Raw genomic sequence first — 25,620 nt, forward strand, 5'->3', positions numbered from 1 at the left:
TAATTTCAAGATGCAATTGAACAATTTATCTTTTATTCATGTTAATATTTCATAGTACTGAGAAATTAAATTGGTTGTATTTATAAACAATTAGAAGCTATGTTTTGCTTTTTTATATACACTTAACAAATATGGTGTCCATGTATTGATCCAAACAAATATTACACAGTTAAAAGGTTAAAACCAAAACTCTATTATCTATATACAAAGTTAGTAAATATTAAAAACATGATTGTTTTCTCTGATTAGTTTAAATGGTTTATATGCAATTTTTCTTTTTACTGGGAACTAGTTGTTATGCCTGTTTCATCTATCTTCTGAGTTTTATATAAGTTAATCTTCTAAGCCATTTAATCAAGAGACTTTTCAAGGGATACTTAAATACTGCAAGGTTCACAAGATTTCCTAAAAATGACATTTTCGTCGGCATAAGGTGTATTCCAAAGCCTACATGAAACATAAATAAAATTGAGCATTTTTAACTCATCTTGTGATATTTCACACATAGATAATAGTCAATAAGATATTGAGACAGAGTGTCACTTCAAATAACCTATGATTGTCCAGTTGCGCGCAGGTTAATTGGATTTGTTGGCTTATCTTGTTGTAGTTTCTGTTTGTGTGTCCCTAATTGTCTATGGTGATTTTTTGAGGTTGATCCTCAGTGAAATTAGAAAGATTTTATCACTTTAATTTTTTATTTTTTTCCACAACAACAAAACTGCTCTGTTGGTTGGTAAAGGACGTCGCATTTTATATGTAAAGGTTGGGATTTACACTCTGAACGCTCACTTATCCATTTTAAACGTGAAATTTCTAGCCACCAGATTACTTCTAAAAAAAGTTCATCCGTTAAATGACCATTAGTCAACAACTCTCATGTGACATGCATATTAGTACATTATATAAATAGGTCCGAAAACTAATTTTTATTTTGTAAATTGTTCCCTAAATCACATAAATCTCATCTATTATAATGATAAATTATAGTTAATTTTTTTTTTTTTTTTTTGGTCAGGTAGCCTAGTGGCTTGAAATTCCACCTTTAAAGATGGATAAGTGGAGTGTCCAGGGTTCGAACCCTGGCTCCTGCATATAAAATGCTGATGTCCCAACCAATTGAGCTAAGCTCATGGGGACTAATTATAGTTAATTTTTTAATTGTAAAAAAAAAAAATGAAAATATAAGAATTAGTAATAAATATTTGGATTAAATGTGTTTTGGTACCTATAAAATTACCAAATGTTATTTTTGTTCCAACAAAAAAGTGGTATTTTCGGTCATACAATAATTTTATAATGCAGTTTTAGTGCATGTCATTTTTCAAAATTTTAAAAATTGTTTTATTATCGTTAAATTTTTAAATTTTTGAAAAATTTGTTTTGGTATATCTTTATTTACAAAACTTTAAAATTTTTTAAAATGCAAATAATTAAATACGAGCCTTTTAAATTTCAAAAGCTAAGATAAAAAGAACGAAAATAAAATTTTGAGTTTATTTTCGAGGAAATTTTTATAGTGCTCTAAATATGTTTGCAAAATAATCATTCTGAAATACATATCTATCTAATGGTAGAAATTTAAAGTACGTGCATAATAATTTTTATAAGAACCAAAAATATATTTATTTATTTAGTCAAAAATTTTTTTTTTGGAAATTATATATTTATGTAAGATTAATTATACTTCAATGAAAGGCAAACAGACAACAAGTTGCACCGCTAACTTTTTTTTTGAAATGAAAAATATATTTATTTAACCATACAAAATTTAAAAACAAGAATACATTATTGAATTACTTTAAAAAAAATCTTAAACAAACGGCACATTAAGTGAAGGGTTTACACACACGTACGCATTGTGAATGAAACATATGTGTCTGCTTAAATGAATGTTACGCTAATTTGTGAAAAGAATAAAAACTCATTCTTTCTCCTTCAAGAAACAAGAAAATAGTGAAACACGCACACATTGTGGTGTTTGGTGGGTCGCTCAAAGATCAAGAAACTGGTATGCTCGATCTGTACCGATAATTTCTTCTATTTGCTACGGTAACATTCAATCTTCTGCTTCATAAAATCAAAACCGTTTTTTTCTTTTTTGATGAAAATTAGGGTATAAACCCTAAATCAAAACCCATTTTTGAGATTGATAAAAGGTATAACTTTACCCATTTTTCTCATTCTTGATCATTCAAGAACATTCAATCTTCTGCTTGAGAAAAACAAATAAAAACCTTAATCGTTCAAAAATGGGTTCTGGGATACCGATTTTTTAATTCGTGATATTTCAAGAAAATTCAATTTTCTGCTTGAAAACACGAAACTTTAATTGAGGAAATGTGTTCTGTTCCAATAACTTTCAATCTTCTGCTTATTGGAAACTTAATTCCAACATATTTGCCCCGTTGGGTTTTCTATTTTTTCATTCTTGAGTATTCAAGAACTTTCAATCGTCTGCTTCGGAAAAAAAAAAATTAACCTTCAATTTTTGTAAGAGATTAAATGTCGCTGAACGTGAAAGCTAGTTGTCGCCGTAATTGCTACTCAAGCAATTGTCTCTGTGGGTGTCCGGTTTTCTATTAAAAAAATTATGAATTTTTATTCATAATAATGCATGAATGGATATATATTCTGCTTTGATGACCCTTAGTCCCTAAATTCAATTTTGAAACTGCAATTAGAAGTGATTTTGCATTATGAACTTAATGACCCTTGTCCCTAATGTTACATAAGTTTTGTAAGGGATAGAATGCCTCAATGACCTTTGAGGAAAATTCATTATGAATTCTTTATTCATAATTGAAAAGTTGGATGGTGGCGTTCAAAGCAAAGTAATTTTAATATGAAATTTATTCAAAATGTGGATGGATAGACTTTGTTCCATTATTTTTGTAAGGGTGGCCTAAATATGCTGGATGGTGGCTTAATGTGAAAGTTGGTTGTTGACCCTAGTCCCTAAATGCTATTATAGTATTATCTATTGTGCTTTGATGGACCCTTAGTCCCTAAATGCAATTTTGCAACTAAAGTATGAAGTAGTTCCTTGTGTTTGATTGGCCTACCTGATAAGGGTTTCAAAGGAATTCTCTAAGGAAGAAACGAATCAACTAAAGCAAAGTACAAAGAAACCAACTCTATGATATTTATACTGTATCACATCTCTTGCACTGATCATCTATATTATTCAAATGCAGAACCTGATCCAGCATTGAAAATAGTTTGTCGCCAGATTTCACCTGTTATACCCCATAATTACAAGGAGAGTAGCTATCATGTATCAGTTTTTACTTTTACGGTAGGCAAAACTCACTTAAATATAAATTTAAGTTACAGTTTTATATATAAATTTAACAATAATCGTCAATTTTATTTGATGCAGCTGAATAATTTTGGCAAAACAACAGCAGATGTCACCTTGCTTTTCACATGGGCTGTAAGTGCTATGTTTTTTTAGTTGCTGTTATAGTTACCGCGTGTTAGTTTTAAATACTTGTTTTTTGTTGATGAATTGAGTGCAAACTATTTGATGTATGCATTCATAATTCTGTTGGAGGACATTCTGAATTTACTGGTCAGCACTTCAACTCAAAGATAAAGTAAGAAAATTGTCAGTTGGTTACTTTACTTCATCCCCACAGCTTGCCTGTACTTTATTCTAACATTCATGACACATATCACATTTTGCCAGGATGCCTGATGGGGTGCTCCTACATCACAAGTAACTCTAACTTATTAATATCTTTTTAAGCAATGGACGAAAAGAAATACAATCCTTAAATTTGTAAATTAACTGATATATGCATGTACAGGACTGCAAAAGAGAAATCTCCCGTCACATTTGCGATTGTTGCAGAAGAGGCCAATATGTTCATGTCTCAGAATGCCATGTCTCTGTTGTATCTGGTTCTTGCGAGGGTATCTCAGCGAAGGACATGCGGCATGAAAATAAACAGGTTATTGACCTTTAAGATATTATTTTTATGAAATATATCTGTTGTTGTTATTACTATGTTGAGTTATTCATTCTTCCTTCCTCATGCTGTCTTCTCCCAGATAAGCTTTTATTGTGTTCTAACTTCTAATTAATACGCATTCTATAACACAAGTACTTAGAATTTCCTCTGTCATTTTGCTTTTGTTTTGTGTGTCTAACACACTTCTTATCATGAAAATTATCAGTACTTGAGTCTCTTTGGACATCACACTTTCATTATATTTTAAGATTAAAAGTCAAATTAGAGCAACTTTAATTGTGCAAAGTGTTATGTTAGAAGATTCTATTTGGTGTACCAATATTTCCAAAGACCATTTTTTGTCTGTTACGATAATGGTGTTTCACACGTTTTTGGAATTTTGATTCCTACATATTTCCTCTATCTGATTTATAATTGATACTTGTTGGGAAGTGGGAACGACGAGGCTTCTTGATTATTCAGAAATCTTTAATCTTTGAAAAAACTGAACCTTCAAATTTTGTATGGGATTGGATTTCTTGATGCCCAAAAAATGTTGGATAAATTACATAATGACTCTAGTCCCTGAATGCGAAAAAGCTAGTTGTTGCCTTAATTGCTACTCAAGCAATTGTCTCTATCGGTGTCTTCTTTTCTATTCAAAAAATTATGAATTTTGTTCATAATAATGCATGAATGGATATATATATATTTTGCTTTGGTGACACTTAGTCGCTAAATTCAATTCTGCAACTGCAATTAAAAGTCATTTTGCATTATGAACTTAATGACCCTTGTCCCTAATGTTTCATAAGTTTTGTAAGGGATGAATGCTTCAATGACCTTTGAGGAAATGGCATTATGAATGCTTTCTTGGTGCCTAAAAAATGCTGGATAAATTACTAATGACTATAGTCCCTGAATGTGAAAAAGTTAGTTGTTGGCTTAATTGCTACTCAAGTAATTGTCCCTATTGGTGTCCTCTTTTCTATTAAAAAATTATGAATTTTTATTCATATATATATATATATATATATATATATATATATATATATATATATATATATATATATATATATATATATATATATATATATATATATTCCTTTGGTGACACTTAGTCCCTAAATTCAATTTTGCAACCGCAATTAAAAGTGATTTTGCATTATGAACTTAATGACCCTTGTCCCTAATGTTTCATAAGTTTTGTATGGGATGAATGCTTCAATGACCTTTGAGGAAAAGGCATTATGAATGCTTTCGTGGTGCCCCAAAAACGTTGGATAAATTACTTAATGACACTAGTCCCTGAATGTGAAAAAGCTAGTTGTTGCCTTAATTGCAACTCAAGTAATTGTCGCTATCGGTGTCCTCTTTTCTATTAAAAAATAATTATGAATTTTTATTCATAATAATGCATGAATGGATATATAGATTCTGCTTTGATGACCCTTAGTCCCTAAATTCAATTCTATAACTGCAATTAAAAGTGATTTTGCATTATAAACTTAATGACCTTTATCCCTAATGTTTATAAGTTTTGTAAGGGATGAATGCTTCAATGACCTTTGAGGAAAATGCATTATGAATGATATCTTGATCCCCCAAAAATGCTGGATAAATTACTTAATGACTCTAGTCCCTGAATTTGAAAAAGCTAGTTGTTGCCTTGATTTCAACTCAAGCTATTGTCCCTATCGGTGTCCTCTTTTCTATTAAAAAAATTATGAATTTTTATTCATAATAATTCATGAATGGATATATATTCTGCTTTGATGTCCCTTAGTCCCTAAATTCAATTCTGCAATTGCAATTAATAGTGATTTTGCATTATGAACTGAATGGCCTTGTTCCTAATGTTTCATAAGTTTTGTAAGGGATGAATGCTTCAATGACCTTTGAGGAAAATGAATTATGGATGCTTTCAAAGCACATTGTGGAAAAGTTGGATGGTGGCTTTCAAAGCAAAGCAATTTTAATAAGAATTCTATTGTCTTTTTATGACTGTAATTGTGAAACTGTCACTAGTTGGTATACATGAGCTCACGAATTCCAAATTCGATAGTAAGATGGATATACTTTGTTCCATGATTTTTGTAAGGGATTGTCATTGTGGCCCAAAAATGTTGGTAATGCCTTAATGTGAAAGCTGGTTGTTGCCTTAAATGCAGTTTTAATATAAAATATCATTCATAATATAAGGTATGAATATTATCTATTGTGCTTTGATGACCCTAGTCCCTAAATGCAATGTTGCAACTACAATATGAAGTGATTTTGCAAATGTAAAATGGAGTGGATGGTTGTTTTGGGTTAGCCTATTGATAAGGGTTTCAAGAGAATTCTCTAAGGAAGAAACAAATCAACTAAAGAAAACTACAAAGAAACTAACTCTTTGGAGTCTGAACTATTTCTCAGAGTATTTATCTGGTATATATGGCATTATGCAGATCACTTATGTCATATAAGGATACTTGCATTGTGATCAATGGAGGAAACCATACTGAGGTAGTTCTGTCATTGTTTTTAATTGCAGGTGGTTGTATAAGAATCAGATAGCCCTAGATTTTTCTTGATAATTATAAATGCAAGTCTTGGATTTAGTAATGGAATACTTGTGAACTCTTATAAGTGGCCTTTCAGTTATGCAGGATTGAATTGATTGATAATGTAGGTGGTACAGCATCCTACAAACTTGCTATTGTGAGTGATGACAGTTCTTTCAAACAATATCATTATGTAACAAGTATGCTTTGTGCCGAGAACCCTGAAAGATACTCTCTTTTCGTTTGCTACGGTAATTTTTTGAACTTTCTTTCCACACATATTTGCATTCATGCATGTTGAGATACCCATTTTCTCATCCTTGATTATTCAAAAATATCCGATCTTCGTCTTGATAAAAACAAAAGAAACTTAATAATTGAGCAAATGTGTTTTGTCCCAAGACCCTCTTTGGTACCGATATTTTTAAAGATTAACTTTACTCTTTTTGTTTGCCTTGGTAATTTTCGAACTTTGATTGCAATATATTTGCATTGGTACATGCTGAGATACTCAATTTTTTCATTTTTTATTTAGTCAAGAACATTCAATTTTCTGCTTGAAAAACCCCATTTTTCTCATTCTTGATTATTTAAGAACATTGAATCTTCTGCTTGAGAAAAAAGTGAACCTTCAATTTTGTAAATCAAAATTTAAAAGGGTATTAAAACCTATAAGACTGAATCATTGTGTGACGGAATCTTTTTTCATTATCTAAAAAAGGGGTGGAGTATATATTGCTCTAGTAACCCCAAATTTGACCGTTGGAATCGATGAATATACGTTGTTTTATAAATTTTAACGGATGGATCATAGATGCCTCCATGACCATAGAGTAAAATGTTGGATGAACTTGACGACCCTAGTCCCTGAATGTGAAAGCTAGTTGTTGCCTTAACTGCAACTCAAGCAATTTTTTCTGTCAGTGTTCTCTTTTCCATTAAAAAAAAGTTATGAATTTTTATTCACAATAATGCATGATTATATATATATATATATATATATATTCTGCTTTGATGACCCTTAGTCCCTAGTGTTACATAAGTTTTGTAAGGGATGAATGCCTCAGCCCTCAATGACCTTTGAGGAAAATGCACAATGAATTCCTTATTCATAATGGAAAAATTGGATGGTGGCTTTCAAAGAAAAACAATTTTAATATGAAATTTTATTCAAAATGTGGATGGTGTCTATAGTCTTTTTATGACCCTAATTGTGAAATTGTCACTAGTGGTATGGTATGCCTTAAAGTGGATGGTGTCTATACTCTTTTTATGGCCCTAATTGTGGATGAGCTTACTAACTTCAAATTTGAGAATAAGATGGATATATACTTTGTTCCATGATTTTTGTAAGGGATTGCCTTAATGTGAAAGCTAGTTGTTTGCCCTAAATGCAATTTTAATATGAAATTTTATTCATAATATAAGGCATGGATGTTATCTTTTGTGCTTTGATGACCCTAGTCCCTAAATGCAATTTTGCAACTACAGTAAGAAGTGGTTTTGCAAATGCAAATGGAAGTTCTTCCTTGTGTTTGATTGATTAGACTACATATAAGGGTTTCAAAGGAATTCTCTAAGTAAGAAACGAATCAACTGAATCAAAGTACAATGAAACCAACTCTTTGGAGTCTAAACTATTTCTTCTAATACCATTTTGGTATCTGTTAGTCTTTTTTACTACAGACCTATTGTGAAATCCGAAAACAAATTGTGGGTGTTGGTATAAGAATCAGATAGCACTAGATTTGTGTTGATAATTACAGATAGCACTAGAATATGAAAAAGGTAGAACCTTACCCATTTTTAACATTCTTGATCATTCAAATAGATTCAATCTTTTGCTTGATAAATACAAAACCTTTTATTGGTGAACATAGCGGTGTTCAGATTCAGCATGCTAATAAGGTGGTTAATTCCCAAGGTTCAACGATGATTTCGAAACTGAAATCTCATGGAACTGTTAGTGGAGGACTTTAATTGAAGTTTAAAGCATGCTGGTGTGGGTAAAGGGAAGGTTGGTGGTTCAGGTGTTGATGTTGTTGTGGCTTCATGGACGAATCATATCAACTTTCTATCCCGAATTTGAAAATTAAAATCAGATCAAGAGGTATATGGTTCCTGTCTCGTTTTTTATGTTTTGATTTCACGAGTGGATGTTATTAGACAATCAAACACAATTTTTTCAAGAACATTCAAATTAAACTGATATGTTCTATGTCGAGACCCTGAGGTTGAAAGATGACCCTCTCTCCTTTCTATATAGAGTATATGCTTATGGTTCAATATTTCAGATGAAAGATTTTAAAGATTTGAAATTGAAACTTTTGATATATTGTTAAATGGCAAAGAAGAAGTTGGTTTAATCTAGTGAAGAGAGTTTTCATATGGGATACACATTCAACATAAGATAAAGGACATATAGTGTAATTTTGCCTAATTTTTAAGATTAATTTTTTTGTGTTCACCCTCTGGTTTCCAGGGACGGTAATCCAGAGTCCGGCCTCAGATTAATATTTTGTGTGTAAGATTATGCTTATTTCTAATGATTAAGAAAAACTTAATTTCAGAAGGAGAAAAGAAGGAAATGGATATTTGGAAAAGTAAAGACAAAGAAGTTACCTTCAATTACAGCTCCACCAACAACATTAAAATAAACAGAACAAAATGAAGCAGATGTGGAAAAAACCAAGCATTCTGAATCTGCAGTTACTGCTACTGAAGTTGTTATTCTCAGTGGTGTTTCACAAGATAATTCAGAAGAATCTGAACCTTTTAAAACTGTGAATGGTGTTCCTCAATCAATATATAAGTGCTAGAAAGAGATTCAAGAATTTGCAGCCATCAAAATTCAAACTGCATTTACCGGTTACCTAGTAAGTTTGCATAAGCTATTTTCTTTAGCCTAAATCTTACTTCATAATCTTTACTGCTAAATTTCTCATTGATGGATTTAGATTAGTTTGATAAACACCGACTTGTTTGGATTGACACTTTTGAGCTTATCTACTAACATAAGTTTTGTGCGACTGTTTGGGAGAACTTATGAAAAAACCTTAGGACAATTTTCATAAGTTTTTTCCCTAAGCTCTCCAATATAGCTTATAAAAATAGTCTGTAGCATATATGAAAATAATTTATCTTTGTTTTATCTTTTGCCATAAAAATAGCTTATGTAAACTTATGTATAAGCTCTTATTATGATCGGTGTTTGTGCTTTAAGTTGCAAATTGATCAACAAATTGAAATATGAATGTTATTAGAAGAAAATTTTAAACCACGGTCACCTCTTAATCATAACTACCTTTGTCCCTAAATGTAGGACAAATATGTCTCTTAACTAAATCACAGAAATTAAGAAAATTGGTAGTGGTTCCAAATTTATTCGCAATTGATGTTTTAGATCTTTACTATCTAAGAGAGAGAATTAGTTTATGTTTTCATTATTTTTTATTACAAATTGAAAAATAAAATGAAAAGTAATTAGGATACGCTGATAAAGAAATAGTTAATCCAGTTGAAAGCTTGATATAGATCCTATAAAAAGTGCAGCAAAAGAAAATATCAAGAGTCTCTTATATTTAGAGACGAATGTAGTACATCGCCATCAAATGCAGTCGTATGGCCTCAATTGGTATTTAGGGACAAAGGTAGAATATTAAAGAGAACCGCCATCGAAAGTGGCTGATACAGCTTCAATAATTAAGGTCGAAGAGACATCAGACACTTTGAAGCGGTTCCCCGAATCCCGGAGGCAGACCCTTTTTAGAAGCAGAAGCTTGTTAGAAAGTCAGGCAGCTACCAAAAGAAACCTTAGTGAAAACAAACTTAGTCACAATATTATTCTCTTGTTTATTGACTTGTATAACATTCCAGGCAAAGAAGGCTTTTGAGGGCATTGAAGGGAATAGTGAAACTTGAAGCTATCATTCGCGGGAGAGGAGTGAGACGCCAAGCAATGAGTATTCTTAAGAGCCTACAATCCATTGTAAGTATCCAATCAAAGATATGTGCAAGGAGACTGCAAATGGTTGAAGGAAGATGGGAGGATTGTGTTGAAGATGAAGACATGCATTATTCTAAAGACAAGATAATTCGAGTGAGCATATATAACATGTTACATTATTCCATTAGCTCAATTCACATTACAAAGTTCAACAGCCAATTCCATATTCAATTTATAAATTGAAACATAAAATTTTCACATTTTTAGATGGACTCAAACAGTGAAAGACAGTGGGATAGGAGTACTTTATTGAAGGAAGAGGTAGACACTTCACATGATCAAGAAAGAAGCCATTATTAAGAGAGAAAGGATAAAAGAATACACATCTAATCATAGAGTAAGCTCTTAACTCTTTCATATATTTCTGCTTGATTGTTTTGCACATTTAACAAATTAATTAAGTGTTTATAGCATAACCACTAAACATATAAGCTGTTTTATAACTGTTAAGAATCCATTAGGGCCAAATCTAAGATGGTATCCAAGGTTGTCAAAATCGGGATTTTACCATAATTGGAAAGGGGAAGTAAAATCGTAAATCGTATTGTAAGATTAATTTAACGACAAATATATGAAATAAATTCATTAGCATAAGTAGGACAAAGAAAACTTTAAATCACACTTAAAATACTTCAATAAATATGGATTCAAAATCATATCTCACAAAAACATTAAAAACATAGTTGCATTTCATTAAAATTAATAACACCAGAACTCACATAACATAACCATTGTCTTAAACAAAATAAATAAAGCTATTTAAAAACTAGTCCCAAACAACTAAACCAAACTCGTAACTCAAACAAAACAGTTAAAGCTAGTAAAAAAACACCAAGAACGCCTAATCTTCAAACTGGACCTAATCTGCAAACTGATGATACTCATACTACTTCCTCATCATCCCCATTTTCTTCACCATTCAAGTTTTTGAGATATTCCTCAATCTTTTCCAGAGGTGGTACATCATCAATGTCATCTTCTATAACATTAACATCATCATTTGGAGTACCATTTTCCTCTACAATCCACTCATCAGCCGATGAGACATCTCCAAGATGTAACTCTTGAGGTGGTCTTCAAAATTGCTGCATTTTTGCCAATTTTGCATTTGCCATGACAAAAACATTATTCATAGTTTCTTGCTTCAACCTGCTCCTTCTTTTTGTGTGGACCTAAATACATACAAATGCAAATATGATAAGCAAACTAAGAAATAGGAATTTTAGCATTCAAATTTCAGATTTTTGAATTCTTACCATCTCAAATTAATATTATTAGAAATTAATTTTTCTTGTAAAAAATTAAAGATTAATGATTGACTGCAGTCGGCTTCCTAATTGGTACACTACATCAAAACCACAGAAAAATAAGAAGTAAAAACAAAAGAATAAGACAAAGAACATTTCATAAAATAAAAAATATAAGATGATGAAGAACATTTCAAAAGAAAAAAAAAAGTATAAGAATAGAACTTGGATAACCCCAAATTAACTATTTTTAAGGGTTCCCCACTTTCTTCAGTTCTTGTTCTTATTTTTTCTCAATTTCAATTTTAGCTTCAGTATGGTTGAACCAAGTTCACTTTTGTTCTTCTTCACACTTCAGCTATCGGTAACAGGTACTTATACAGCAATTAAATAAAGATTTAAATAAGTTTTTGGTTAGTGAATTTTAATTTTAGTTCTCAAAATAAAAACACAATATTTTCATCCTCGCATAACTTTTTGTTTTGTTCTCGGTCATTAGCTAGTTTATGTTTGTATTTAGGCCAAATGTGCATTAACGTGCTTTTAAGTTTTGTATTTGTAACAGTTAATTCCTTTAAAAAATTTAGGTAATAATTAGGTCTTTTGAGTTTTTTATGTAATAAATACGTCTTTTAAATTTGTAACTTGTTGCAAAGTTACCCCTTCTAGTTATTCTCTATTACAAAAATTTGTTGCACTGTTACCCGTGAAACTTAAAAGTGTCTTTGGATGCATTTAGCTCATATTTATGTCAAAGTTACAACCATTTTATGTTAAAAATGTGTTCAAGTTATCTCCAACTCGTGCATGTTCATATTATGTTGAAAAACATCAATTAAATAAAATTAATAAATTATATTCAATTAGGGACTAAAACCTGCTGCCGTATAAGTAGAGTCTTTCAAAGAATTGTTGAAGTTGTCGGGAATCTATCTACGTAGGACCTGTTGCGAGTCTTCCCAACCATAAAAGTCAAACAGCTCAGCTCGAAACAAAAAAATTTAGAAGTGTTCTTGCATTAGTTGTTTATATGGTGATGACCAGGTTGGCAAAACACCATTTTAGTGATTTATGTATATTTAGGTAAAACGTGAATCCTCCATAATATGGTCAGTTTAGAGGGGCGATTGTTTCATGGTTGAGAATTTCATTTTTAGGAATAATTTTTCCAGAAAATAATAATGGGCATTTTATTCCTTGAAGTTAATTTCCTAACTTTGTAACAAAAGTTTTGTAAAAAAAAAATAAAAAAACTTTGTAACAAAAGTAGAAATTTATATACGTAACTTCTACATTTCCTTGAAATAAATAAACATTACATTTCTTTTTATTTTCAACAACAAAATAAACATTCACTATATTTTTAGAGACGAAAAAACTTATTTACGGCAAATTAATCAACACATATATGTATATATTCAATAACTAATTAAGATATCATTCCTTTTGCAGTTGTAATTTCAGCTAAATTCACTATAATTAACCAATGCAACAACACAGTATGGCCAGCTTCATATAACACAAGTGGAAATGCAATCCTTGCAACCACCGGATTCAATTTAACATCGGGTGAGAATTCAACAATCATGGCACCGGCCAAATGGAGCGGCCGTATCTGGGGTCGGTCCCTTTGCGATGGAAACTTCTCCTGCGTCACAGGCGATTGTGGATCCGGCAAATTAGTGTTGGTAGTATGTAACAAGCGAAGTGAATTACCACTTGTGACGTTAGCAGAATTCACTTGGAATGGTTTTAACGATCAAAATTTGTATAATGTCAGCTTACTAGACGGTTATAACGTTCCAATGGATGTGGTTCCGTTAGGTGGTTCTGGAAAGTGTAACAGTACAGGTTGTTCTACGGATTACAATGTTGTCTTTTGTCCTACCTCCAATAATGTCAGGTTAGATCATGGTTATGACTATCTTACTATAAATGTTGTCTTTTGGGTCTCTTCGGTTAAAAAGTATGATTGCTTATATGAATGGATTTAGGGTATGTTTACTGTTACGGTGGATTTGTCATAATCATGGTGATTCACTGTGATTTTTTTTACAGGATCATTTAATTTAAATCTTGAATTATTGTAGAGTATATGATATAGCAACGTCTAGTCTAATTTTTATTAGTAATGTAGAGTACTGGGGTTCGAACTCCGATCCTTTAGTAAAAAAAAAAAAACTCTGATCCCTGCATATTGCATTCAACATCCCTTGCAAGTGAGATATACTCACAGAGACCAATATACAATTTTTCTTATTCAAGTATCTTGGTATTATTCAAATGTAACCTCTATCACGGCGTCACTAAATATAAGACTTGCGTGATTCAGCTGTGTTTTTTGCGCTTTACTGGGTGGACAGTTGACCGCAATTCTTCCCCGTATGTCATGAGTAAAGAATCCAGCTACAACAGTTGATTTTTTTTTTTTATAAAGACTAAATTGACTAATAAGAATTATAAAGTTTATTAATACAAAATCTTTTAAGAATTGATATAGTTTTCCATATTTACTACTCATTAATTATTTATGATATTTTAAACAGATTAGGATCATTGGATCAAGGTGGAATTGTGAGTGTTGGTGAGTCACTTACTGCTGGCAGTGAGACAGCCTCATGGCTCTCTTCTTCAGGAGATTTTGCATTTGGATTTTACCAAATTCCTGATGAACTTTTCCTTCTAGCTATATGGTATGCCAATATACAAAATGATTCCATCATTTGGTATGCAAATGGAGACAACCCTGCTCCTATAGGATCAACATTGGTATTAAATAATTCTAGTGGATTGGTTCTCACCAACCCCCAAGGTCTAGAGCTATGGAGATCAGATTTCACGTCAGGTACGATTTCTAATGGTATAATGAATGATGTCGGAAACTTTCAATTGCGAGATAAAAATTCATTTGCAATCTGGGACAGTTTCAGTCATCCAACTGACACATTACTTCCTAATCAAGTAATGGAATTAAATGGAAGTCTTTCTTCGCGACAAGGAGTATTTAACTTCTCGCGTGGAAGGTTCAAACTTCAATTACAAGATGATGGAAATCTTGTGCTCAACCTTGTAAATTTGCCAAGTAACTATAGTTATGATCCTTACTATAGTTCTGACACCAATAGTGATGATAAGAATCAATCAAATGTTGGCCAGCGTTTGATATTTGACAAATCGGGTTTCTTATACATAGAGAGAAAAGGAGGGGAGAACTTTTCTATCAGTAGCCCAAATGCGGCATTCTCAACTAATGATTTCTACTACAAAGCAACAATGAATTATGACGGAGTTTTCACTATAGCATCGTACCCTAAAGATCAAACAACAGGACACGGTTGGGTCATGGCAAAGACAATACCAGAAAACATATGCTTGTATTCTTCATTCCGAGATGAAGGTGTATGTGGGTTTAATAGCATTTGCACCCTTACAAATGATCAAAGGCCGAATTGTACATGTCCAGATAAATATTCCCTAATTGATTCAAATAACATGTATGCCGGTTGCATACCGAATTTTCAAGTTATTTGTCAAGCAGGTGGGAATTGGGGTTCAAAAGATGATCTATATACAATGAAGGAATTGCCAAATACTGATTGGCCTCAATCTGATTATGAAAAAATAAGCCCGTCTAGTTTACAAGAATGTAAGGAATCTTGTTTGCACGATTGCTTATGTGTATTGGCTCATTTCGATCAAAGTTCCTGTTGGAAAAAGAAGCTCCCGGTTTCTTATGGAAGAAATGATCAAACCGTAAAAGGAATTTCTATAATAAAATTGATGAAAATTGATCATTCGTCCTCCTTGTCAAATGAGAAGAAAGATCATGATACTTTGATAATTGTGATTTTAGTTCTTTTGGGAAGCTCTGTCTTTGTCATTTTAACCTTGTTAGGTATAATGTTTTTGAGGTTTCGTTACAACCGCAAAAAGATCAGTAGTAGTAGAAACAACCATAGTAATTTTGTTAACAATAACTTGCGCAATTTTAGCTTTAAGGAAATCATCGAAGCAACAAGTAACTTTAGAGAAGAGTTAGGAAGAGGATCTTGTAGCATTGTGTACAAGGGAACAATCGAGATGATAATCAATGTGGCAGTTAAGAAACTAGATAAGTTGATCCAAGATAGTGATAAGGAGTTTCAAACTGAAATGAGTGTGATAGGTCAAACTCATCATATAAATCTCGTTCGACTTGTTGGTTATTGTAACGAGGGACAACATCGGATTTTGGTATATGAGTTAATGACCAATGGCACTTTAGCAAGCTTTCTTTTCACCCCTTTAAAGCCAAATTGGAACCAAAGAGTCCACATTGCTCTTGGGATTGCAAGAGGTCTTGTTTATTTACATGAGGGATGTTGCACTCAAATCATCCATTGTGATATAAAACCCCAAAATATACTTCTAGATGATCAACACAATACTAGGATTTCAGATTTTGGACTAGCAAAGCTACTATTGATTAATCAAAGCCACACTGAAACTGGAATTAGAGGAACCAAAGGGTATGTTGCACCAGATTGGTTTAGGAGTTCTCCAATAAGTGCAAAGGTTGACACTTATAGTTTTGGTGTATTGTTGTTAGAGATTATTTGTTGTAGAAAAAATGTAGAAAAAGAATTTTTCACTGAAGAAAAGGGGATTTTAACTGATTGGTCTTATGATTGCTATAAGAATAAAAGACTTGACATTCTTCTAGAAAGTGATAATGAGGTTGGCAGTGCCATGATGAGTTTGGAAAAGTTGGTCATGATTGTTATATGGTGCATTCAAGAAGATCCTTCTTTTAGGCCAACAATGAAAGAGGTTTTACTGATGTTAGAGGGAAATGTTGAAGTTGTGGTTCCCCAAAGTCCCTATCTTTATGGTTCTGTAACATTGTAATTAAAACTTGTTTCCTTAAAAGATATTTCAGTATTGCCTTATGTTTTTTTTGTTTTAATCCTCTAGTTCTAGAGAAGGGCTCTGATAATTCAGAGTTGGGCACGAGGTAAGTAAAGTCTGGCAAAAAATTGTTCCTAACAAGGTTTGAACTCGTGTTCTCTCAAACTATTCATCACTCAAATAAATTAAGGGCGCGTTTGGATTAACTTATTTTTTAGCTTATATTGTATAAGTTGTTTGTATAAGCTGAAAAATAAGCTAATCCAAACAGATCCTAAATAAAATCAATCTCATAAACAATTAAAAAAAAAAAAGACAACCTTTTAAATAATATAAAATGAAAAAAAAATAGACAACCTTAAAAATTTCAATCTAATATACTAATATGTATATTCATGCACACAAATTTATTTGATGTCTAACTCGAGTAACGCCGGAGATCTAAACTTGTTGAAAAATTGAAAACAAATTTTTAAATAGAATAATGTTTTTCTTTTTGGTAAGTAGAAATAGAATAATGTAGGGGTGTACGTGGGCCGGGTTGGGTTAGAATTTGCCTAAACCAAAACATGAACCACATAAAGTACTCCGGATTGGATATAGTAAAATAACCACTCGTTACAACATTGGACTAGGTTGGATAAATTCGCTAATTTTCGGGTTGGGTTGGGTCGTGATTACCCAAATTATTATTATTTTTTTAATATTACATATCTAAATTATGAAGAATCATCATATTTTTTTATTAAAATAACTCACTCATTGTTTTTTCTTGAAAAATAGAGTAACTTTTTTTCACTATGAAAAATAATCACCTATTTTTGGTGTAAAACCGCTAATTTACGGGTTGGATATTGTGTTATCCAAATCATTTTTTTGTTTTTTTATATCAAATGATTAAACGATGAATTATCATATTTGTTTATAAAAATTATTAAATATTTTTTATTTTGCTAAAAAATAGTGCGATGAATTATAATTATCATATTTGTTTATAAAAATTATTCAATCTTTTCCTTTTTTTTTTTAAACAAATAGTGCGATGAATTGTCATATTTATTTATAAAAATTATTTAATTTTTTTAAAAAAATAAAAAATAGTGCGATGAATTATCATTTGTTTATAAAAGTTATTCAATCTTTTTATTTTTTTAAAAAATTGTATAACTTATTTTTACTATAAAAATATTTAATGATCAAATGACAAAACCTTAGCACTGGTGGGTCAGTGAGTTTTGTCGGTTGGGTCCGATTTTACCGAAAAATGATTTTTTTTAATGGATTTTTCATCTTTGAAATTCATATCCCCTCAATTGTCCGACTCAATCCAATTTTTAGGGTTGGATTAGGTGGATTTGAACGGGGTGACCGGATTTGCTCAATCCGGGTACACCGCTAGAATAATGTGATATAAGAATCAAAGTAATATATATTCAAATATAAAAAAAAGTAATATATGATTCAAAAAAAGAAAGTACTATATATAATTTGCCGAGACTAACAATGAATTGTTCTAAGTGGTAGTTGGGAGTTCGATTCCTAACTTATCCTTATGGAGAAAATTCGGTTGAAAGGGTTAGTATGACCCACAATTTCGGTGATGAATATTAGTCATTGTTAATGGCGGTGAAAATTTCGTAAATATATAATTTGATGAGATTTTTTGGCTAATAATTTGTTGAAGGATATCTATCTAAAAAGAAAATAAATATCTTTACAAAATACAAACAAATATTTGTTAAGATATATACACAAAATTCAATAATCACTTAAAAAAATAAAAAATAAATTTGTTTATGTACAAAAAAAAACAAATTTGTTCAAAAATAAAAACAAATATATTTGTTGAGATATTTATTCAAAAAATTAAATAATGACTTTTTTTCAAAGCAAAACCCCTCTATTTCTCTCCACACACACTCTCGCGCCACAACTTCTTCCTGATGTTTGGTTTCGTCTTCCCACTGCTCTCCGACAAACTTCGTGTCGCTCTCATCAAATTCTTCTCCGACTAGGGAAACTCAACTTCAGGTAACGGTTAAATGCCTTTTGCTCATGTAATTTTCAGCTTGTTAAGTTCGTTTTGTTTTACTTTTTAAGTTCGATCAATAAATTAGTGTTCGCTTCCATGTTTCATTAGTATTTTTTTTAATTCCTGTTTAGTTTTACTACAAATTGCTATGATAAGTAACAAATTATAGCCATTAGGGTCATTCAAAAGAGCTTATTTGGATTTATTGTATAATCACATGTGCAAGTGTTTGGAGATTTGAAGAACTAATGAAAATAGATCATGATATGTCTACCAAGGTTTTAAATTGCGGTCGCGGATGTTGTAACGGTTGCGATTGTTGCAAATGCGGTCATTGCGGTTGCTGCAACAGCGCAATGCTCCTGTTGCATAGACTTAGTTTATTCCATAAACACTAGTTTGAATATGCTTAAAATACACGGTTGAGAGATTGTTAAAAGTAAGATTTTTCATTAGATTTGACACAAGTTAGGATTTCAAGTTCATAAATTTAATTTTATGGTGAGAAAATTTGAACGAACATCGCCGAACACGTTTGATGCGGCTTCTGATGCGGTCGTACACGTGAATTAAAAACACACCGCAATTGTGGTGCGATGCGGTTGCGGAGGCTACAGCATCAGAAATACTGCGGCCGCAATTGCGGATGCGGACCGCAATTTAAAACCTTGATATCTACTAGTTGTTTTGAGCTTGTTTTAGTATTGCAAGATAGTTTATTAAAAGAGCTTATACAGGTTATGTGATGTTTAATTCTGTAAGCTTTTGATAGTGGAAATAACTCTTTTGTAAGTTTTTATATGATAAGTGTTTATCATATAATTTCTTAATTAAGCTGTTTTATCTTTCTAACATAATTGGGGATTATCAACCATTATGTTATTTATCTGGCACATTATTCATCAGTGTATTTATTTTTTGGTATTAATCCTCTGGTTCCTAGGGGAAGGGCCCCCTTGGTAATCCAGAGTTCGTCTACGAGGTAAGTAAAGTCTGATCAAGAATTATTCTCACCAGAAATCGAAGTTGGATTCTCCCGAACGATTCGTCCTAGGGGGAGTTCATTAACCACTTGAGCCCAATGTCTTCGTTAACTGATAAATGTTTAGGGCCCGTTTGGTGCGCAAGATAGGATAGTGACAGGACATGATATAAAGCATGATAAGGATAGGATAAGATATCAGCAGGATAACAATTATCCTCAGTTATCATATCTTGTTTTTGGTGCACACAAGATAACAAACAATGTAACTATTATATCTTGTTTTTAATACATACTTGCTCATAATAATATGATAAGATATATAACAATTTAAATGATAAAGTTACTCTTGTAAAACAATTGTTATTTTTTTAAAATTATTTTGTAATACTTTGAATTTTATAAATAAAAAATATAAATAAGTATTCAAATAACTTTATAATTCCAAATAAAAATCATGAGAAAATAATCAAGTTTAATTTTTTATATGAATTATGATCAAATAAATAACTCAATAAAATATACATGTTAGATAAGCCAAATAAATATATGATATATCTCATACGTAAATAATAAAACTACGATTGCAAAAAATTATATTTAATTTTTTATAAAATTTAAATTAATATCCATATTTTTCAATTTTTTAATAATTATTTTACTTTAAAATATTGTAATTTTAGTAAAATTTTGATTTTTTAGAATATATTAATTACAAAATTAACCCTGTGAGAAAATCACATATATATTTAAAAATTAATTATTTTATTATTTATATTTTATTTGATTTTATTTTATTTATTTTAAAATATGTTTTATAGAATAAATCAGTAATTTTTTTTCTTCTTATTTTATCCTGCTGGTAACCCAGCTCAAATTCAGGATAAGAATTATAACTAGAGAGACAGGATAGGATAATCTTCAAGATTAACTTATCATATCCTGCTGTATCATCAAACACTAGATTGCGACAGGATATGATACAGTTATCTTATCCTGGCTTTTATCCTGTCCACCAAACGGGCCCTTAGTATATTAATTATTGTGAAGAAAAAAATTACCTTGCTAACATAATTTGAGGATTATAATCATTATGTTACTTATCTTGCACATTAGTGATTAGTGTATTTATTATTTGTTTCTCATTTGTGTATTTATTGGACAGGCAACAATTGGATGTTAGAGTCGTAATCATTACATTGTGAAATTTGGATACAAATTTGTATACATACACATCCAAACTAAGTTTAATCAGCTTTTGATTCATGGCTGGATTTTTGCTTGGTGATGTCTCAAATAGAGGAGCACATTCAGGATGGTATTTTTCTAGGAAGGAGATTGAAGAAAATTCACCATCCCGAGCAGATGGCATAAATTTGAAGAAAGAAACTTACCTACGCAGATCATACTGTACGTTTCTGAAACAATTAGGCAAGGAACTTAAAGTGTGAGTTTTTATCAGTAGCCTTAGATAAACTATCTTAACTGCAATAAGCTGCTTCTATTTATTTTCCATTTTAAGACTGCTTAATAAGACATGTGCATCATTGCATGTATCCTTGGTTTCTTTTTGTTCAACTGGTATTAATGTACCCTGGCAAATCATTTTTAAATTTGGACAGAAAGTAAGATTGTTTTCAATGTGATTTGTTTATGTATTGGAGCTCATTAGGATTATCATAATGACTTGACATGTTTATAAATTATCTTGGTAAAGATTTATGGAAAAAATTGTTTCTTGTCATATTTAAATTACTAATAAATGGCGATAATGTTACTTACCTTCATTTATCCTGCTGGTGATAATAATGATTTAAATCTGATGCAGACCTCAAGTAACTATTGCAACAGCAATAATCCTTTGTCATAGATTCTTTCTTCGGCAGTCCCATGCAAAGAATGACAGGAGGGTGAGTCTGTATTTTGTTATGATAACTCTCACATTTTATGCATATCCATTTTTGGCTGGATAATAAATGTCGATGGTTGGGTATTATAAAACAAATGGCTTATTGTTGAGGATTGGTTTATTTACTCTTTGTGCTATACTTATTGTAGTGCTTATGTATCTAACACTGGCACTTAAAAACTGGTGCACTATTTTTGTGTTTGAAACATGGATACAATACAAACAAGGACACCGGAAATAATGTAGCCACATAGACACTGTTATGTCCAATATATAGGACACCAACACACAACCACACACATTTATAAAAGATCAAAAAGAGGTGAAATTCGGCGATTCACAGAATTTCACATAATCCTAAGAAGCAAAATTCTTCCAATTAAAGTCACAAATACCCAGAAAACTTATGGATCTTCTATCTGTTTTGCTTTCCTACTTTTTTCAGCATTTATTTGAGTCCATGGACATGTACTTCTGGTTGTGATATATGTCTGAGTGCATAGTCATTAATTGTTTTTATGTTTCACAGGATGCATGGTTTAATAATATGTAGGATGAAATATTAAGTTAGAGACACACTGATAATTAATAAGTTACAATGTTTTGCAGACCATTGCAACAGTGTGCATGTTTCTTGCTGGCAAAGTTGAAGAAACTCCTCGCCAATTGAAAGATGTAATCCTTGTTTCATATAAAATTATATATAAGAAGGATCCATCAGCAGTTCAGAGAATCAAACTGAAGGTAAGCCACTTAATATGTCCCAGTGTTATAAACCCATGATTAAGAATTGAAGAATAGGAAAAAAGATAGAAAGAAATAGGTGAATCTATCAATAGTGAATGAGATGAGGTTTTGGCTCCTCCAAATGAGGGGTTACTTTTGCAATCATTTGTCTGGATTTAAACAACTTCATAATTTTGTATTCATTGCATGTACTAATTACAATTTCAAGTGTTGTCTTTTCCAGTGAGCGGTTAAAATTGCATCCCGTCATTTTAGAGTAGACCGGTTCAAATTATGAATATACAAGGAGAGAATTGTACTCCCTCCTTCACAAAGGATTCTCCCTTTTTCACACACTATTTTATTTTCTAAATCTCCATTTTTGATCCTCATTGTCATTGCCCCATTTATCAAGTATCCCCTTCAACTAACTAACTGAATTTTCTAATTGTTCACTTGCCAATGCCACCCTCTTGAAATTGGTGATTCCTGCCCATCTCTCTGGCAGTAGGAATTCATTTCCTCCGTAAATCCTATTTTACGTGAATAATAGTCTGACTATTTGTTACTTCTTTTACATGATAATCCTCTTCTTTTTTTTTCTTTTCTGTTTTTTTAAGTTTTAATTTTCATCCTACCTCAAGTCATAAATTTTTCGCATGCAATTAATTGTTTTGTTTACTTGCAAAAATGGCCAGGAAGTGTATCTGGATTGATTTTGATCACTTATTTTTGTTGTTTGTTTAGCTGAATGTGAATTTGTTTTTGAATTATTAATTTTCTTCCTATAGCATGTAATATAAAATTTTCTCATCCAAAACGTTAAAAAAAATAATCTCATCCAATATATTCTACATGCAAAAATGAAACAGGAAGTGTATGAGCAGCAGAAGGAATTAATTCTACTTGCAGAGACTCTTGTTCTTACAACTCTTGATTTTGATCTTAACGTGCACCTTCCTTATAAACCTCTTGTTGAGGCAATAAAGAAATTTAAAGTTGGTCAAAATGAACTTGCTCAAGCTGCTTGGAATTTCGTAAATGATGGGTATGAATCGTATGATGATTAAACCATTTTTGTTATGGCCAATGGCCTTTGAATTTCCTTTCCTAAAATTAGGGTTTGACATGCGCAGACTTCAGACATCTCTTTGCTTGCAATTTAAGCCCCGTCACATCGCAGCTGGAGCCATAATCCTTGCTGCCAAGTTTCGAAAGGTGGAGCTCCCATCTGATGGGGAGAAGGTCTGGTGGCAAGAGTTTGGTGTCACCCCACGCCAATTGGAGGGTTGGTGTTTTTTTTCTTTCGATACTAGTATAAAGAAATGAGAAACAAAAGTACTAACTCATCATCATTTCCCTTTTTCCATATTCTAATTCATGTTGCATATTTCCCTCTATTTGGAGTGTGGTGGTATCTTAGTATTCTACTATTGTAATAGATTGGTATAATCATGCCAACATTGAGTATAACAGTAATTTATACTTTTTTATTTCAATGCAACACCCAATGTTTACCTACATTTTGCAGAACTGAGTAACCAAATGCTCGAGCTTTATGAACAAATTCGAATGCCGCAGTCCAATGATGCTGAAGGAACTACGGTTGGTGGGAATTCCAATCGGACCACCGTAAAAGCTCCAAATAGTAACGATGAAACAGCAGCTGCAAACAGTAATTCCCAGACCGGAGACACTAGTTCGAGACCTGAAACATCAAAGCCTGCATCTTCTAAGATCGCCCTTGATTCATCTGTTGCTAACCAGGTTGGGCGCTCTGTCTCTAATCCTGGTAGAAGTAGTGATTATGGGGCCAAAGAAATGACACGCAGGGTGATAGATTATGTCAAAATTAATCAACATTCTGAGGAGGAAAACTCACTGCAAGCACAAGATGTGGCGAGATCTCGGTCTGATAATGGTGAAAAAGAGCATGAAAACAATACTCTTAGAACTGAAACTAAAGAACACGCTGAACCGAAAGATAAACATTACAGTAGAAACCCAGATCATAAGGATGGTAGTAAACTTAGCCGGCCTCCTCAAGAAGCCATTACAAATTTTGATACAGACAAGTACAAAGCTGCAATAGAAAAACGAAGGAAAGCAACTGGTCATATAACCAAAAAAACAGATTTCATGGATGACGATGATCTCATTGAGAGGGAACTGGAGGATATAGATTATACTCCTCCTCATAGTGAGAAGAGTAAGCAAGATAGAAGGCAAAGCTGGTCTAAGCTCTCAGATAGATCAGATTATGACAACATTCACGGGGGACATCAAGATCATGCAGATGAGAAACCTCATGGGGTAAAGGGTCTGCCATCACTCCAAGATCATGCTGTGGAAGAAGGTGAGGTGTCAGCTTTTGACTGCATTAGTTTAGGGCTTCCGTCACCCAAGTCAAGCAACCGCAAGAGGAAAGCAGGGAGCTCACCTGATAGAGTGGTGGAGGGGAAGCAGAGACATAATTATGGTTGTGAATCTCACCACAATAATCGTTCTGATTATGTTGAAGATCAGAGCAAGGTCAGCAGGCTAGGCCATACTTAGAGGGACAACAAAAGGCATCCACAGGCATAACATGAGTTCTTGATTAATGTCGCATTTCTTCTGAAGAAATTCAACTAATGTCTCTTGATTATTAGGATAAATCAGATTCGAAGTTTCATCTTCAAACTCTTTTGGTTACATGGTCAATGTTTTCGTCTTCCACAAACACTGCCTCGATGACGCATACTTCATGTGTTGGTAAATCTTCTTTCACACTTGTGATGTCTACCATATTGATCCCGAATTTGGCTTTTCCTCGAAGATCAATCTCCCTTCTTTGATGTATATGAAAAACGGATCACACAGATGGGCATGTCCCCACTAGTATATATAGGTCCGTTTGAATTAATTTATTTGAGCTTATGCGATATAACATATGCATATAAATAAGTTTTTATGTATTATTATAAGTTTTTCAACGTAGATTATGAAAAAACATCTTATAAAGATGCAATTTTTGTTAGTATAAACTTATGAATTATCATAATTTTTTTATTTGCGTAAGTTATTTTTTTAAGTTTAAAAATAAGCCAAATTCAAACGGACCCTATATAGAATTTTTTTTTTTTTTTTTTTTTTAACTTAAAGGGGAGCAAATGGTGACCCATCAATCCTAGACATATAAATAAAAAGAGAAGTACAGATAGAGAATGAGAATGGGGACATAACCAAAACCTCTAGCACTTGGGATTACTAGAGGTCTTGTTTACTTACATGAGGGATGTTTCACCCAATTCATCCATTGTGATATAAAGCCACAAAATATACTTCTA

At 32.0% G+C, this 25,620-nt stretch overlaps 2 protein-coding genes across 4 annotated transcripts; both read left to right on the top strand.

Annotated features, from left to right (window-relative positions):
- Nucleotides 1–1,919: 1,919 nt before the first annotated feature.
- On the top strand, nucleotides 1,920–25,308 carry LOC123893945 (cyclin-T1-3-like). 2 transcript variants are annotated; one of them, XM_045943786.1, is made up of 11 exons: nucleotides 1,920–2,052; nucleotides 3,198–3,298; nucleotides 3,383–3,599; nucleotides 3,692–3,721; nucleotides 3,813–3,956; nucleotides 20,822–21,103; nucleotides 21,485–21,566; nucleotides 22,175–22,309; nucleotides 23,164–23,339; nucleotides 23,428–23,579; nucleotides 23,823–25,279. In XM_045943786.1, the coding sequence occupies exons 6-11, from the start codon at nucleotides 20,922–20,924 to the stop codon at nucleotides 24,845–24,847; spliced, it is 1,752 nt and encodes a 583-aa protein (XP_045799742.1). In that variant the 5' UTR covers nucleotides 1,920–2,052; nucleotides 3,198–3,298; nucleotides 3,383–3,599; nucleotides 3,692–3,721; nucleotides 3,813–3,956; nucleotides 20,822–20,921; the 3' UTR covers nucleotides 24,848–25,279. The 2 variants fall into 2 exon arrangements, with proteins under 2 accessions (XP_045799742.1, XP_045799743.1); XM_045943787.1 differs by lacking the exons at nucleotides 1,920–2,052; nucleotides 3,198–3,298; nucleotides 3,383–3,599; nucleotides 3,692–3,721; nucleotides 3,813–3,956 and adding an exon at nucleotides 18,417–18,673 and having other exon boundaries at nucleotides 23,823–25,308.
- On the top strand, nucleotides 9,000–16,687 carry LOC123893944 (G-type lectin S-receptor-like serine/threonine-protein kinase LECRK3). Of its 2 annotated transcripts, XM_045943785.1 has the most exons (5): nucleotides 9,000–9,378; nucleotides 10,379–10,601; nucleotides 10,716–10,845; nucleotides 13,208–13,658; nucleotides 14,302–16,687. In XM_045943785.1, exons 4-5 carry the CDS (start codon nucleotides 13,342–13,344, stop codon nucleotides 16,640–16,642), a joined length of 2,658 nt encoding a protein of 885 aa, XP_045799741.1. In that variant the 5' UTR covers nucleotides 9,000–9,378; nucleotides 10,379–10,601; nucleotides 10,716–10,845; nucleotides 13,208–13,341; the 3' UTR covers nucleotides 16,643–16,687. The 2 variants fall into 2 exon arrangements, with proteins under 2 accessions (XP_045799741.1, XP_045799740.1); XM_045943784.1 differs by lacking the exons at nucleotides 9,000–9,378; nucleotides 10,379–10,601; nucleotides 10,716–10,845 and adding an exon at nucleotides 11,959–12,126.
- Nucleotides 25,309–25,620: the final 312 nt, after the last annotated feature.

Source organism: Trifolium pratense, linkage group LG7 (assembly GCF_020283565.1).
Source record: "Trifolium pratense cultivar HEN17-A07 linkage group LG7, ARS_RC_1.1, whole genome shotgun sequence".
NCBI lineage: Eukaryota > Viridiplantae > Streptophyta > Magnoliopsida > Fabales > Fabaceae > Trifolium > Trifolium pratense.

Coding starts and splice junctions, on each gene's coding strand:
- LOC123893944 (XM_045943784.1), top strand. CDS start 12,072: ATGGTTGAACCAAGTTCACTTTTGTTCTTCTTCACACTTCAGCTATCG. Junction 12,127..13,207: donor ACTTCAGCTATCGGTAACAG/GTACTTATACAG, acceptor TTCCTTTTGCAG/TTGTAATTTCAGCTAAATTC. Junction 13,659..14,301: donor CCTACCTCCAATAATGTCAG/GTTAGATCATGG, acceptor TATTTTAAACAG/ATTAGGATCATTGGATCAAG.
- LOC123893945 (XM_045943786.1), top strand. CDS start 20,922: ATGGCTGGATTTTTGCTTGGTGATGTCTCAAATAGAGGAGCACATTCA. Junction 22,310..23,163: donor TTCAGAGAATCAAACTGAAG/GTAAGCCACTTA, acceptor AAAATGAAACAG/GAAGTGTATGAGCAGCAGAA. Junction 23,340..23,427: donor TGGAATTTCGTAAATGATGG/GTATGAATCGTA, acceptor TGACATGCGCAG/ACTTCAGACATCTCTTTGCT.